General features: G+C 36.9%; 1 protein-coding gene across 1 annotated transcript in view; it reads right to left on the reverse strand.

The window, feature by feature from the left end:
* Window positions 1-16,797, reverse strand: part of ITPA (inosine triphosphatase) — a 1,021,070-nt gene that overhangs the window by 944,982 nt on the left and 59,291 nt on the right. Inside the window, exon 4 of the mRNA XM_044062737.1 lies at window positions 13,947-14,020. Coding sequence (XP_043918672.1) covers window positions 13,947-14,020 — 74 coding nt within the window. The remainder of the gene's footprint in view (window positions 1-13,946; window positions 14,021-16,797) is intronic.

Raw genomic sequence — 16,797 nt, forward strand, 5'->3', positions numbered from 1 at the left:
GGGCAAAAGAAGCCCCCATTGCTGTACCTTTTGTTTGTAAATAACATGTATCTTGATAAAAAAATAAATTTCTGCTGAGAACATGACGTGCTAGCTGTACCAAGAAAGAATTGAACTCAGAATCATATAAATTGGCCACCTCCAATCAATGTGTAAGTGCCTCCAAACCAGATTCATGGGGAATATTGGTATATAAGGCGCACACATCAAGTGTGCACATCAACCAGTCAGGTTCCAACTGATTCTCTGAAATGATTTGCAGGAAGTTAGTGGCATCCTGTAATCAAGACCGAACAAGATGGAGGAGAGGCTTAAGATATTTGGTCAAATAAAGAGATAGTGGTTCCGTGATGTAACCTTTGCCTGAAACAATCGGTCTGCCCGGTGGATGTATGGGATTTTTGTGGATTTTTGGCAAAAAATAGATATATTGGTTAACCAGGTCCTGAACCATCAAATTGGTGCATGATATCATTAGTTATAATTACTTCATCCCTGGCCCAAACCAAAAATTCATCAATTGATTTTTTTGAAACGATGAATGGGATTTATAGGCATTTCAAAATAATATCTGCCATCAGATAACTGCCTTTTAGCTTCCTGATCATAATCTTTCCAATTTAACACAACCACAGCTCCACCTTTGTCAGCTGAGATAATGACAATATTTTTATTGTTTTGTAGTTCCAGAATAGCTTGTTTTTCATGAAGAGTTACATTATTTGATTTGTACTGCGTCTCAGACCTAGAAAAGTGCAGATCTTTGAGAACGCTATTCTGGAGCTGATGTACCAAAGGATGCATAGGTGGAGTGAAAGAAGATTTATGATATATAAACTTATCATCCATATCATCATTATCATTATTGCCAAAGAACAATCTTAAGTTCAAAATTCTACAAAAAGACAATAAATCCTGAGCAAACAATTCATCAGACACCATGAATCCTGGAATAAATGTCAAGCCTTTATTAAGCACAGATAAATGGGCCGGAGATAGTACAAAATCAGATAGATTTAAAACATTCTTACTTTGATCTTCCACTAATTCTGTATGACCATTTTCAACAGACTCTGAATATTGTCTATACCGTTTGTGTTTACGTACCCCCCGCTTGTACCTGGGCCTAAAGGGACAGATAATATAGTCCTTTTGGGTGAAGGTGAACTTGGTACTGATTGTAACTCATTATCTGTACAGGAAGAGAAGTCCTCAGTTGAGGAGCCAGTGTCATGACCAAATTTTCTTAAAATGGAACGTGGTCTCTTTCTCTTGGGGGTTTTAGACAATGTGGGTGTGAATCTCACATGTTTGGAATTATTTGAAAAGGGATTACCCTGCTGATAGTCACCTTGATCCCTCTTGAATTTCTTAATTTTTCTGCTTTTGAGCTGTTGTTCTAAATTATTTAGATCTGTGGCTACTTTATTAAGATGTTGATTAAAATAAGGTTCACCTTCATAAGGTTTCATGTCATTCACCATTTTGGTCACCACATCAATTTCTTTGTCAATTATTCGATAATAATATTTAGAAAGAGTTTCCACAAAGGACATACTGGCCTGCTGTGTATCTGTGACCACTGATCACTGAGCTCCGAATCTACCGTCCCCACATGAGGTTGTATATGTACTCTCAGGCCCCGAGGGGTTATACCTTTGGCAATGTATGCCTTGAACAATTTAGAATGCCAAATGTTGGCTCCGAGTACGAAGCTGTTTAGATAAGCCTTCAAAAGCTAAAATACAAGCAGATTCCAAATTGGATGCATCATCAACCATATTGTTGGCTTGAGAGGGAGCTCCAAGCCCAAATGCCCGAAGATCTTCCCTATCAGCTGATAGCCCTATTAAACTCGAAAGATCCATAGCTGAAACTATATTTATTCAAAAAGGTACAAGTTGAATAAATACCAAGAGTAGTAGCTGACAATAATAGCCACAACAACTAAGCCAGCAAAAATGAAAATACAATTATATATATTATTTGACAGCGGTAGGAGGAACAATAGCAGCCCAAATATACATGAAAAGAAGAATGAACATGTCATTCAAGAACCCAGCTGTGTCCCAACCTACTCAAGCCACCATTTGCCTCTCTGAATTCCTATTTATAACAAAAAACAAGTGGTTCCACTGCAACCACTAAAAATAAAACTCTGGACCACGGAACAAAAGTGATCTCATGGAAAAATTATACAGCAGCAAGGCCAGGTAGTTTCAAAATATTTTTGGTGTTATGACCAAAAGATGAAATAATCAAAAAAACGTATTCTTTATCTGTAGGACCAAAAATTGTATGTGTTGGCTCATATACCAATGTTGCCAACAACAAATACAATATGTAAAAAAGAATTTGTAATGTGTCCCATCTATCTAGATTGATGTAACCAAAGACAACTGAATAATAAATATAAATGCGTATATCAATCAAACCCTAGATCATAACCTATATTTTGTACTAAAAGAAAAGAAAGGGTAGTGTGTATTAATCATACAATGTCTCATCCACTGGAAAATCTTTACAATGTTCAATATACAAAATTTTTAAAGTTAGAATGTTAAATAGGTTCCTAAAACAGAAATCAAATATTCAACAACTGTATAGAAATTCTAACTATCCATTGTAAAGATAATGATATCCCTATAAACAAAGTACAAATATCACAAAGAAAAATTTTTTCCCCACATAATGTCGCCAAATAATCAAAAGTTCCACAATGCCTTGTGATTGTAATAACAGAAAGAAAAGGGAGCCCATCAATTTAAAAAAAGTCTGGCATACTGAAAAGAATCCATATAGTGCATACATATATTCCAAATGGGTCTCAAAATGTCACATACGCTTGCTTCAATTGAACCCAAGTCTGTAATGACGTTGCAAAACACCAAATGGCTGAGGCTTCCAATGCTCAACGAATACAATCGCACACATCACCAAATAATAAGCCACTTGAAACTATGCTTCATGAGAAGATCTTCCCAAATAAATGTCCCAACTGTAAATAGTTCCAATAGAATCTTGATTGTCCAATATATGAATACTGTCCCAATGAAAAAAATGCCACTCTGTGTACAATCACCAAAATAAAAAATAATTATAGCAGTACCTTGTGTTCCCAAACAGCAATGAGGCCCATCAATTCAAAAAAATACAAGCCTCTGGTATTGCATGTGTATGTCTGTAAGAGATTGTATACACATGCTTGAAATAATCCACAGTGTCCGAAAATTATTTGGAAACCCAAAATATCAGAAACTTGCAATATACAACAGCTCCAGTTGAACACATCACCAAAATAGTGAAACGCTTATACTGCACCGTACAGTCAATAATGATTCCACCAAATAGGTTCGCATTACGAAGCTTGGTCATCCGCCATACCAGAAAACAGCGTGTTGAAAACTAACGCCTCACATATCTGAAGCTTGCTTCTGGATGGTAACAAAGAACAATAAATCCTCAGCACTCCTAAATAAATATTCCACTAAAAAGACGTCCAAACGCCACAAAGAAGATATATTAATAAAACAAAAACACGATTGCACAGATAACGTGCAATCAGTACCATGTCCACAGGCCCCCAGCAGGAACAGGAAGAAGGTGTACCAATCAAAAAGACACTCCTGCGCATAGGGCAAATGCACGGCTCAAAAACACAACAAAACGTCTAGTAAACACAGAGCCAGCATACTGTGTACAAAATCATTTAATGAATAAAATAAACAGACCGGTTTCGGCCGGAATAATATCACAGCCTTCCTCAGTGCAAATAAGACAAAATGAAATGAAATTCAACAATAAATACATACTTCTAGAGGCTGATTGGTCCATCTAAAATTGTTCATTCAAACCAGGAGGGAACAACCCTCCCAGTTTCACAATCCACTTTTTCTCTTTATTATTTAGAATGGAATGCCATCCAATTTTATTGGACTTATTGCCCTTTACAATGTCAATAATCCGAAATGAGAACCTAGCAGTTGGATGTATCAAATGAGGTTTATAAAGTGCATTTGAAAGTTTTTTATTTTTGATATTGCTTATGTGTTCTGAAATTCTTATTCTAAATGGGCAAGAGGTCTGACCAATGTAAAAAGAACCACAAGTACATGTGGCTTGATATACTAACCAATCAATTTCCAATGGATGAGACATTGTATGATTAATACACACTACCCTTTCTTTTCTTTTAGTACAAAATATAGGTTATGATCTAGGGTTTGATTGATATACTGTTCTGGCATTTATATTTATTATTCAGTTGTCTTTGGTTACATCAATCTAGATAGATGGGACACATTACAAATTCTTTTTTACATATTGTATTTGTTGTTGGCAACATTGGTATATGAGCCAACACATACAATTTTTGGTCCTACAGATAAAGAATAAGGTTTTTTGATTAATTCATCTTTTGGTCATAACACCAAAATATTTTGAAACTACCTGGCCTTGCTGCTGTATATTTTTTTTCCATGAGATCACTTTTGTTCCGTGGTCCAGAGTTTCATTTTTAGTGGTTGCAGTGGAACCACTTGTTTTTTGTTATAAATAGGAATTCAGAGAGGCAAATGGTGGCTTGAGTAGGTTGGGACACAGCTGGGTTCTTGAATGACATGTTCATTCTTCTTTTCATGTATATTTGGGCTGTCATTGTTCCTCCTACCACCGTCAAATAATATATATGATTGTATTTTCATTTTTGCTGGCTTAGTTGTTGTGGCTATTATTGTCAGCTACTACTCTTGGTATTTATTCAACTTATACCTTTTTGAATAAATATAGTTTCAGCTATGGATCTTTCGAGTTTAATAATAGGGCTATCAGCTGATAGGGAAGATCTTCGGGCATTTGGGCTTGGAGCTCCCTCTCAAGCCAACAATATGGTTGATGATGCATCCAATTTGGAATCTGCTTGTATTTTAGCTTTTGAAGGCTTATCTAAACAGCTTCGTACTCGGAGCCAACATTTGGCATTCTAAATTGTTCAAGGCATACATTGCCAAAGGTATAACCCCTCGGGGCCTGAGAGTACATATACAACCTCATGTGGGGACGGTAGATTCGGAGCTCAGTGATCAGTGGTCACAGATACAGCAGCAGGCCAGTATGTCCTTTGTGGAAACTCTTTCTAAGTATTATGATCGAATAATTGACAAAGAAATTGATGTGGTGACCAAAATGGTGAATGACATGAAACCTTATGAAGGTGAACCTTATTTTAATCAACATGTTAATAAAGTAGCCACAGATCTAAATAATTTAGAACAACAGCTCAAAAGCAGAAAAATTAAGAAATTCAAGAGGGATCAAGGTGACTATCAGCAGGGTAATCCCTTTTCAAATAATTCCAAACATGTGAGATTCACACCCACATTGTCTAAAACCCCTAAGAGAAAGAGACCACGTTCCATTTTAAGAAAATTTGGTCATGACACTGGCTCCTCAACTGAGGACTTTTCTTCCTGTACAGATAATGAGTTACAATCAGTACCAAGTTCACCTTCACCCAAAAGGACTATATTATCTGTCCCTTTAGGCCCAGGTACAAGCGGGGGGATGTAAACACAAAAGGTACAGACAATATTCAGAGTCTGTTGAAAATGGTCATACAGAATTAGTGGAAGATCAAAGTAAGAGTGTTTTAAATTTATCTGATTTTGTACTATCTCCGACCCATTTATCTGTGCTTAATAAAGGTTTGACTTTTATTCCGGGACTCATGGTGTCTGAGGAATTGTTTGCTCAGGATTTGTTGTCTTTTTGTAGAATTTTGAACTTAAGATTGTTGTTTGGCAATAATGATAATGATGATATGGATGATAAGTTTATATATCATAAATCTTCTTTCACTCCACCTATGTATCCTTTGGTACATCAGTTCCAGAATAGCGTTCTCAAAGATCTGCACTTTTCTAGGTCTGAGACGCAGTACAAATCAAATAATGTAACTCTTCATGAAAAACAAGCTATTATGGAACTACAAAACAATAAAAATATTGTCATTATCTCAGCTGACAAAGGTGGAGCTGTGGTTGTGTTAAATTGGAAAGATTATGACCAGGAAGCTAAAAGGCAGTTATCTGATGGCAGATATTTTGAAATGCCTATAAATCCCATTCATCGTTTCAAAAAATCAATTGATGAATTTTTGGTTTGGGCCAGGGATGAAGTAATTATAACTAATGATTATCATGCACCAATTTGATGGTTCAGAACCCGGCTAACCAATATATCTATTTTTTGCCAAAAATCCACAAAAATCCCATACATCCACCGGGCAGACCGATTGTTTCAGGCAAAGGTTACATCACGGAACCACTATCTCTTTATTTCACCAAATATCTTAAGCCTCTCCTCCATCTTGTTCGGTCTTGATTACAGGATACCACTAACTTCCTGCAAATCATTTCAGAGAATCAGTTGGAACCTGACTGGTTGATGTGCACACTTGATGTGTGCGCCTTATATACCAATATTCCCCATGAATCTAGTTTGAAGGCACTTACACATTGGTTGGAGGTGGCCAATTTATATGATTCTGAGTTCAATTCTTTCTTGGTACAGCTAGCACGTCATGTTCTCAGCAGAAATTTATTTTTTTATCAAGATACATGTTATTTACAAGCAAAGGGTACAGCAATGGGGGCTTCTTTTGCCCCCATATACGCTGATTTGTTCATGGCTTTTGTTGAAAAACAGCTTATTTACGACCCTGGTACTAACATTTATTTAGAATATATTGACATTTGGAGACGTTTCCATGACGATTACTGGATGGTATGGACAGGAGAGGTACATGAATTTTTAGTCTACCTGAATAGGAATCTTTGGGGATTGTAATTTACCATCCATTATGATCTTAACAGTATCACATTTTTGGATGTAAATATTAATAGATTATCAGATCGCACGCTGGGCACTGAAGTGTTCAGAAAATATCCCCAATACAATACCATACTCCATGCGTCCAGCTTTCATCCTCCACACATAGCCCGCAACATCCCCAAATCACAATTTATTAGAATGAAACAAATTTGTTCAGATGATTCTTCTTTTCAGAATCATAGGAAGGATCTTACTGGTAGATTTAAAGCCAGGGGCTATGGCATGGGTTATGTGTTGCAGGCAAGCAATTTGGTCAATTCAACCAATAGGGAAGAATTCTTGAAGTACAGGGATCATAACGCTAAAACAAAGCAACCTATTAGGTTGGTCACAACATATGCTAGGAACACGGTGAACTTGACTGAAAGTGTTAGGAGACACTGGAATATCTTACAATATGATGAAGAATTATCTCAAATTATACCTGAAAGTTGTTTGTCATACCGTAAAGGTAAAAACCTTGCTTCTTGTTTCAGTCACTATAAACATGGGTCCATATACCAACCTTCTCAATATATACAAACTACCATTATGGGAGACCAATTAGTTGGCTGCTATCCATGTTGACATTGTATCCACTGTGATAAGATAGTAAAATCCAAACAATTTTCCAGCCGCAACAGTTCTTCAGTTTATGACATTAATTTCTTTGCCAACTGTAGTACTGATTGATTAGTATATCAAGCCACATGTACTTGTGGTTCTTTTTACATTGGTCAGACCTCTCGCCCATTTAGAATAAGAATTTCAGAACACATAAGCAATATCAAAAATAAAAAACTTTCAAATGCACTTTATAAACATCATTTGATACATCCAACTGCTAGGTTCTCATTTCGGATTATTGACATTGTAAAGGGCAATAAGTCCAATAAAATTGGATGGCATTCCATTCTAAATAATAAAGAGAAAAAGTGGATTGTGAAACTGGGAGGGTTGTTCCCTCCTGGTTTTAATGAACAATTTTAGATGGACCAATCAGCCTCTAGAAGTATGTATTTATTGTTGAATTTAATTTCATTTTGTCTTATTTGCACTGAGGAAGGCTGTGATATTATTCCGGCCGAAACCGGTCTGTTTATTTTATTCATTAAATGATTTCGTACACAGTATGCTGGCTCTGTGTTTACCAGAAGTTTACCAGAAGTTTACTACTGAGTACCTCAGTGTATGTGGGCTTATGTGTTGTGACCTTATTTTGTTTGAGAGGTGATGTGTGTGTGCGTGCTGACAACCTGTTTGATGTCTAGTTTATTGTTACATGAGAGAAATGATTTCAAATTCATACTGTAATTGCATCTCTCACAGTATTTGTTTGTTTTAGAAGTAAGTGGTTGTCAGTGTACATGAGCCAATTACTACATTGCCTCAGGATCCCCATGTCAATCAGGCTGGCCAGAGCAATGGTTGGAAAATGACTATCCATTATGCCAGGTTTACACTGTAACTACTACTTGAGAGTGGGCTAGTTTGACCAGATTTTGCTCTAGATAACAAAGGGACTTATTCTATAGAAGGCTAGGGGTGAAAACTATGGCAATGCTTCTCAGTGCACAAATGTGGTAGTCCTGTTAGTATAAATTTCAAACCTAAATGTATTACCTCTGCCTGTGTATCAGCCAGTTCAGCTCCTGAAATATTAAATATATTAACTACTGCTCCACATTAATCCTATCATTTGCAATATTCAACGGCAAAGCAACAAAAACACCAACATTACAACAGAGAAGTCACAATTTAAGTACCACCTACACTGATGCTTCTGTACCCTTAAGAGTCAACAATTACCGCACTGCTGTCCTCCATCTACAGGCCTTACTGGAGTAGATGAACATTAGTACTGAACCACACTGGGAGCTAAAGTAAAATTGGACAAGAGTTTCTGCAAAGCACTAGCTTGGAGAAGAAAATTAATACAGTGCTCTACTGACAGACCCTGGACATGGGTCACATGTTAAGCATTTCTTCTAACCATGAAGGAAGAATAACTATCAGAAAGCAGGCAGTGTTAGTTATGCCATTTTGGGCCCTGTACAGATAAGTTTATCTGTCTTTTTGGATGCAAAGAGACTGAGAATTTGAGGCTATATAACATATTCTATATATTGCAACATTAAGCTATAGTAAATGTAGGATAAAACCCAGGCCTTAATTTGCTTCCTTTAATGAGCTCTGCGTTATCTTTTGGTGACTGCCACAATCACATTTAACAGTTAAAAACAAGGTGCCATTTTTACAAGAATGACCCTGAAGAAAGATAGTAATGTCAACTTAAACCCACTTCAGGATATAACTGGTGTGCAGTAACACTCAAAGAAAGAAGGGTTGGGGAACTTGATTGTTTTCTTTGACATAGATGGTACAACACCAAATCTAGTAAATCTCTGTAAGCATTCAATTGAAACTTGACTCACATATATAGGCCCATCTGGAAACCAAAGTCCAGACACTGATGGATGTGCCTACACATTCTTTCTTCCATACAACTCTGGAAACATTCTAACAGTCTAGCTATAATGTTAAAAAGGAATCTGTGATACTTAAAATGACATCAGTATTGGTGACTGTTCATAAGAATCTTATGGCTCAACTACTGGAAGACAATAACTTTTGTTTTCTGCTGGCATAGGTAAATAACCTTCGCTAAACTGTAGAGAAACCAACCATAACAATTATAATTTTATGCTAAATAAAACCAGGACAATTACTGGAGTAAGGTACTTTCTTTATCTTAGCTTCCTTGTGGTCCTTTGCATTACATTTCTTTGCCCCTTTAGTCGTAGCAACTAAAAAGCATCTCATCAGACAAGGGGGAGGAGGATTGGGTCATTTATTTATTAGTCTCCACTCTTCTGATTTTTTTTCTGTTTCCTCAATTTATCAGTTTTTTTTTCATTTATAGCAATTTCTTTTTCATTTCTAGTAATTTGTCTTCTTATTTAACTTTATTTTGAGGAGATGGGTCTCAAACGTTTTGCAGCACCTTGTTTATAGTAGAGTTACTGAACTTCTAATAAAGTTCTCTTTTTATCATGAATAACACGACACTGTATCCACAATCTTTATGTAAATCTTTCCAGGTCATTTAATTTCCATTATCACACTTCTAGGGAAAATAACAGAATTTTTTTTTTAAACCCCTGACATACTTCATCAGAAAAGTTTCCAGACACATTCTATTGTATTATAAAATAATTGTTAGTACTTAGCTTCAAACTGAGTTAGGAAAGATGGTAGATTGATCAAATGTTTCAAAATGGCATGAAGAAATGAGGACGGAAGGAACAATTTTGTCTTTGTACAGATTGCCATGTGGTACACATCATTGTGTGAGAGAACAAAGGGAATTCTGCTAAAAACAAACAAGCCAATGACGAAGAGGTGATGGTGGGTAGAAACCCCACATTAGAATTGTGAAAAAGTCCTCCTTGAAGAAAAAACATAGCTCACACTATACTGTAAAACAGTATACCCCAAGTAAAATTCAGAAATGTACTGAACCACACTGGGAGCTAAATTAAAACTGGACAAGAGTTTCTGCAAAGCACTAGTTGCTGGAGAAGAAAAATGAAGACGGTGCTCTACTGACAGACCCCGGACATGGGTCACATTTTAAGCATTTCTCCTACTATGAAGGAAGAATAACCATCAGAAAGCAGGCAGAATGAAAAGGGAAATAGTAATGTTACATATGCAACCCATATTTTTAGTCTACATGTAATAATCTATAGATCTGCATATATTTTTAAAGATTACTACATTACTTTGTGTATAAAACAGCTGTGATGGGATCTGAAAAGTTATGCAGGAAACACATGCAAGAAAGACTTACAGCTCACGGCACTGTTTGATCATCTGGCAAGAAGTACCAGAAATACACAAATGTTCATATACATGCTTTGTACCAAACCTGGCAATGTAAATGTCCATCTCTAGGACATGTGCTCATTACTGGCTGCCTGTATTAGATGCTACTATCATTTAACTCAACATTTTAATCTGAGCATTACCTGCCGGGTACTGCTACTTCATAAGGTCGGCAGATATGAATGATTACTACGTTTACAGTACCGTCCCAATGTATGCATACTTGCTGATTATTGCCAAGATCTTATCCTTTCTCAAGGAAAATATTATTGTATTAGTTTAACAAGCTAACTAGCTATTAACGTTTTATAAATCCCCAAGTTAATGTAAACTTTACTAAGTGCTATTACACTGTCCGTTGTAAAACCCATGCAATAATCTTCACATTAATCTACTTGCCAGAAACACTACAAGTTGTACAGTACACACTTCTGTTATACTGTCCCAAAAATATTTTAGAAACTGTGAGCATTTTAAGCATCTTCCCAGTGTATTGCATGCTACAATCTTTTAGCTCCCAGTTTTCTTCTTATCAAATGTCACTCCTAAATCCCAATGATTTTTTTCCTACAACTATACATAGCTTGTCCAGCCATCCCCTCAACAGAAAGGAGCAAAATAAACCAGACCTTGTACCACTACATTATCTGCTCTATCCATGAAGGCTAAGGAGATGATGGGGGAGTGGTTAGGCTACTTAAAGGGGAACGACACCCAAGAACTGAAAACAACAATGTGTTTTCGGCTAATCTTGACCTTTGCTGCATTACTAATGTACCTGTATCAAAATATATGGTTACTATTATTTTTTAATTTGCTAAAACCCAAACTGATCTGAAAGGAGGCTGCTATGCCTTTGCCTTGCTGATGTAATTTCACAGAAAGAAATCGCTATGATGATGGGATCATTTACTGATAGGGTTGCCACCTTCGTTCACGGCTAAAACCGGAGCCACGCCACGCCCCTCGCGTCACCAGTAACCCCGCCCGCCCCACCCCCTCTCCCACCAACATACCGCCCATTTTGTGATGTCACGACAGCATCACTCAATGGGAACGCCCTCTGTTTTCGTTCCCGCCGCCTGCTTTTGGCTGATTTGCTATGCTTTTCTGTAAGAAAAGCATAGCAAATCAGCCGATCAACGGGAACGCCCTCTTTTTTCGCTCCCGCCGCCTGCTTTTGGTTGATTTGCTATGCTTTTCTGTAAGAAAAGCATAGTAAATCAGCCGATTTACAAACTACGATGGTCTGTTTCCTTTTTGAAACAGAATACCGGAGTTTGTACAGTGTTTTCCGGACTAACGGAAAATCAGTTTGATTTCCTGATAGTCCGGAAAAAAAACGAAGGGGTGGCAAGCCTATTTACTGAGGTTTTCTCTCTCATCTGTTTACAACAGTGCTGTGACTGCCTACGGCCCACTGTCAGTCTTCAATCCACATTTTTAATTACTTTGCTTTCACTGATTCTCATTAGTGGCCATCTCTGTTACAGCATTTTAAGGAATGTTTGAATGAGATGCCTCAAACTGTAGTGGAATTAATTGTCCCTTTCAATGTAACAACTGTAGTTCAGTGTTCAAGCATAAGAAATCTGACCCCTGTGATTAAAAGGCATTACTTGGGCTGACATGGTTTGTGTTATGTTCATAGTTATAAATACTGGAGCTAGAATTAAAGTCTTTGATCAGGACCAGCCTTTGGTCAACTGGTGCCCTAGGCAAAAAGTCTCCACTGCGCCACCCCCCCCAACACAACCCTGTGTTCCCATCCTGGTCTACATACACCATCCAGCTTACTGGAAATGTGCCCCTGCTACAGCAGCGCCCTAGGCAACCGCCTAGTTGGCCTATGCTTAAGGCCGGCTATATCTTTGATATTAATCTTCTTTACCCAAATTTCTGACTTGTCTCAACAAAACGCTCTATGCAATGCAAGAATGCTGTAACAAAACACTAGAAGAAACATGCACTTTTACAGAAAATACAGTGTAGAAAAAATGCAAAATCAAATACAGACACAAAGTAAGAAGAGTCACAGGAACAGATTTTCTTTCTTTGTGGCACTGAGAGTTTGATTAATGGGAAAGACATCAGCATCTGAAAACTAAGTTTGGAAACCCTGCCTTTGTACAGACTGCAGGTTACGCTACTTATCTCAGGTATTATTGCTGGCAATATGTAACTGGTAAGGCACTTTTTAATGCCATTATTTAAGAGGCATTTTTTTCTTAATGGCTCTGTAGTTGGGATAGGTGACCCAACCTAATGACTTGTAGTAGCCTTTGTGATGTACCATATGAGATAAATGCAGGAAACATAGGCAAACATAATTATTAAATGATACTTTTTCTGTATGTGAAATGTTTAGTATTGGATTACACTGAAGGAAAATCACTTTTTGGAAAGAAAAAAATGACTTTGGGTGGAGTTCTCCTTTAAAAGCTTTGCTACCACATCCCTTGAAACTTTATTAATTTATTTATTTAACATTTGTTAACTGGGAAAGTCTGACTTGGAACAAAGCCAATTTTCAGCAGAGGCCTGGGGAGAAACACTCCAGATGCAGGTCTTTGAAAAATGAATGTGTTATGCTGCCCTAGTGGAGAAAATACATCACTGCATGACTTCCCTACTAACGCAAAGGGAGTATGGCTAGTTACCAGTGGTACTAGCTGCAAAAGCTGTTAAGAGTAAAACGGCTCCCATAACATGCCAGGAAAGCAGCAGGGCACTTGGCACTTGAACTGCCCTATTCTGCTGGTAATCTATACCCACGCCTGGAAACCGATCTATAGCCCAGCCTAATTTTGCTGTTCCTTGTCATTTGTCTGGGTAAGAAATAAAGAATCAGGGACATTTACAATGCACATAAACACTTGAGTAGATCTGACTCATAATTTTAGTTTATGACATACATGAAAAGTGCCGTTTGTATAACAGCAACAGACCAGTGTTTTAAGTTAAGACAAAAATAAAGCAACCTCATTTAGATTTTGGCCAGAATAAAAGTTAAAGAATGCTGAAAAGGAACCACTTTTTTCTAGCCTAAAGCCACAAAGCTGTATAAAAATTAAAAGAAAATTGTAACCACAGCACTAAAACATTAACAAGATACATGGCTATCCTCATTATACAAAAGCAGTCATTATGAACCTATTGTTTGGTCTTCAGACTATTGTTTTACTTACATGTATGGTCCTGGAAGGCCACCAAGAGCGTTGAAACACAGACAGACATCTTCTACTATAACAGGGCCCTGAATCTGTTAAAAAAGTCCAAACAGCAATTTGTGAATTATATGACAGCCTAATATGGGCTCTTTAGTCTTGCCCAGTACAGTTTCTATAATTGAAACAGACATGTCTAACTATTGCTCTTTCTAGTCAATTATCTAGTACACCATAAGTCTTAAAAAAACTGCCCAGCAATGCTCCCAGGCCATTCACAGTGTCTCAAATAGTGCTGTCCCTGTACCTGACAAGCCTAAGCAATATCAAGTTGTTGATGCTAGTTTGAAAGAAGTGTTTTTTTCCTGAAAGGGGGAGCTTCAGGCTTGTTCCAACTTCCTAACTTTGACAGGTGCAAAACCTGATGATTCAGTCACGAGCTGGAAAATACTAACACGATGAAATGCCTGAGGGATCTAATTTTTCATGCAACATCCTTTTTATAAAGTCTCAACATTTTTTCAGTTGTAAAAAAACTAATAAAAGTTGTCTTAGAGAGATCTGTAACAAAGGAACTGCATCAATCAAGTACTACAGTTCAATGTTTAGTTCTGATTTCAAAAATGACCACACTACCCAAAAACTTCCACTGTAGGGTATTGTTAAGCTAGAATGAATGACACTGCAATATCAAAATGTGTCGGATGAGTTGATTACATTCAAACAAATGTTTTTGACAAGGGGTTACCCAGAAAAACTAATGCATGACCATATCAAAGAAGTGTATGATGGTTGGGGTACCAAATATAAGACACTTTTGGGTCTTGGTCTTAAAACACTACCTCGGAATTCTTGAGAGGTAAAATACGAAAAAACCTTAGTATTAGAACACAACCACTTCACAAGTGAACTCAAGGACATTATTGATCGTAATTGGAACATTTTTAAAGCCAATAAGGAAACACACGATACAGTAGGAGCTGGACCAGTGTTCTCCAAGACTGAAAAAAATTTTAAGCAACGTTTTGAAAATAAATGCTCTCAGGAAATGATTACAAACAGGGGGACTGTTCCCTGTGGATGTTGCAAGCAGTGTTACTACACTACTAAGGCACATAGTATAACACTTGAAAACACACTTAACAGTAAGGTACTGTTTCAACAAGGGAACTGATGAACAACTAGAGTAGTTTATTTAGCTAAGTGTGATCAGTGCCCAGCATTTTACATTGGTAAAACTGAGACAGCACTAAAAACATACACTTAAGAACATAATTACGACATTATAACCCACAAGGAAACTAATACTTTCTACAAACACTCTACCAATTGCCCTTAATTTAACAAAGTTTTCTTTTGGAATTTTAGAAATTATTCATACTAATCCCAGGGGAGGTGACTGGAAGAGATGGCTCACTAAAAGAGAACTGATCTGGCAGGTTAGACTTAATACCACTTTTCACCAGTTAAAAATGAACATCTGTCAATAACACCAGTATTAAATGAAAGGGTTGAAAAACTGACACCACCTTTTTAAAATTGAATTAATTATTTACATATTTCTGACTTTTTTTGTTGTTAAAAAAAAAAAAAATGGGAAAAAATTTCCACATATATTTTCTAGTTGATTTTTATGTATTTAAATGGATTTTATTTGAAATACCACACTTGAGTGTTGTGCCAGTAAGACCTGGATTTATACATGGATTTTATTCTTGTGTTCTGCATTCAAGTGGTATGCTTTAAGAGTTATTTTTATAAATCTGTTTTAGTTATTTAATTTGTTCTAACCAATGGAACCACAAGTCCCGGTATAAAATTAGCTTGTGTGTCATATGTTTTTATTCTGATGAAATCTCAGCACAAGAAATGAATTCACTTAATCTTTATTAGCTTTAACCTTCATTGGCTCCTAGTGGCATTTTGTTTTACATCTTTCCTGGTCTGTGTTCAATTACACTGCACCTTTTCATCTTGTTCTTATTTTTAATATTCATCATGTAGCCACAATAAACTTATCTAGGTGTGCACCTCCTTCCTATATGTTTACAAAACTAGGTAGAGTTAAACAGCACCATTAAATGGAAGAGGCTACTGTAATATTCACCACACTTCAACCACACGTAGTTGGCGGAGCAGGTAAGCAGTGAAACTACCTGCAAACTCCATTCCTCCCAGACCATCCTGACAACACAGTTAACACCTAATTGCCACAAATTTTAAAAAGATCCCTCTTCAATATGGACCAAAATAAATTGATCTACTCCAAGTTCACAGCATCCTTGTTAAGAATCCATATGCCTTTAGTTCATCAGACTCTGCGTTCAACATCCTTCTTAATACATAGCACATTCCCTAATACCTGGAAAGCAGCTGCAAGTTTATGAATTTCAAAAATCATCTCTGAAAACAGCAATAATTTGGAGGATTCCAAAATCTTCATCTCCAAGCTTGAATGCCAGTTTCTGACATATGTTTGTCCTACCATTTTCAGTACATTGTTAGTGAAAATCATGCATACCCAAACCTACAGTTAAATTAAAATGTATAGTATGGTACTTTGTCATACTACCACCATGAGTCCACTTGATCTGCTCTGGTCTTGACTGATGCCATTCTTCTCAAAATTGACAAAGGTTATTCAACAGGTGTTGCTTTTGTTGATCTAGCAAATGCATTCAATATAGTTAACTATCATCTCCTAAAACACTCCCTACAGATGCCTGGCTTCAGTAATAACAGCTACCTGGTTTCAGTAATAACAGCCTAACTGTTTTCCTAGCTTCCCTTTGAGACAGGTCCTTGGCCATCAAAATTTGGACTACCCTCTCCTCCTCCATTCCCGAGGTAAAGCAAAATAATTTGTACCAGC

This window comes from Protopterus annectens, chromosome 2.part1, assembly GCF_019279795.1.
Source record: "Protopterus annectens isolate FY-2018-M chromosome 2.part1, PAN1.0, whole genome shotgun sequence".
NCBI lineage: Eukaryota > Metazoa > Chordata > Ceratodontiformes > Protopteridae > Protopterus > Protopterus annectens.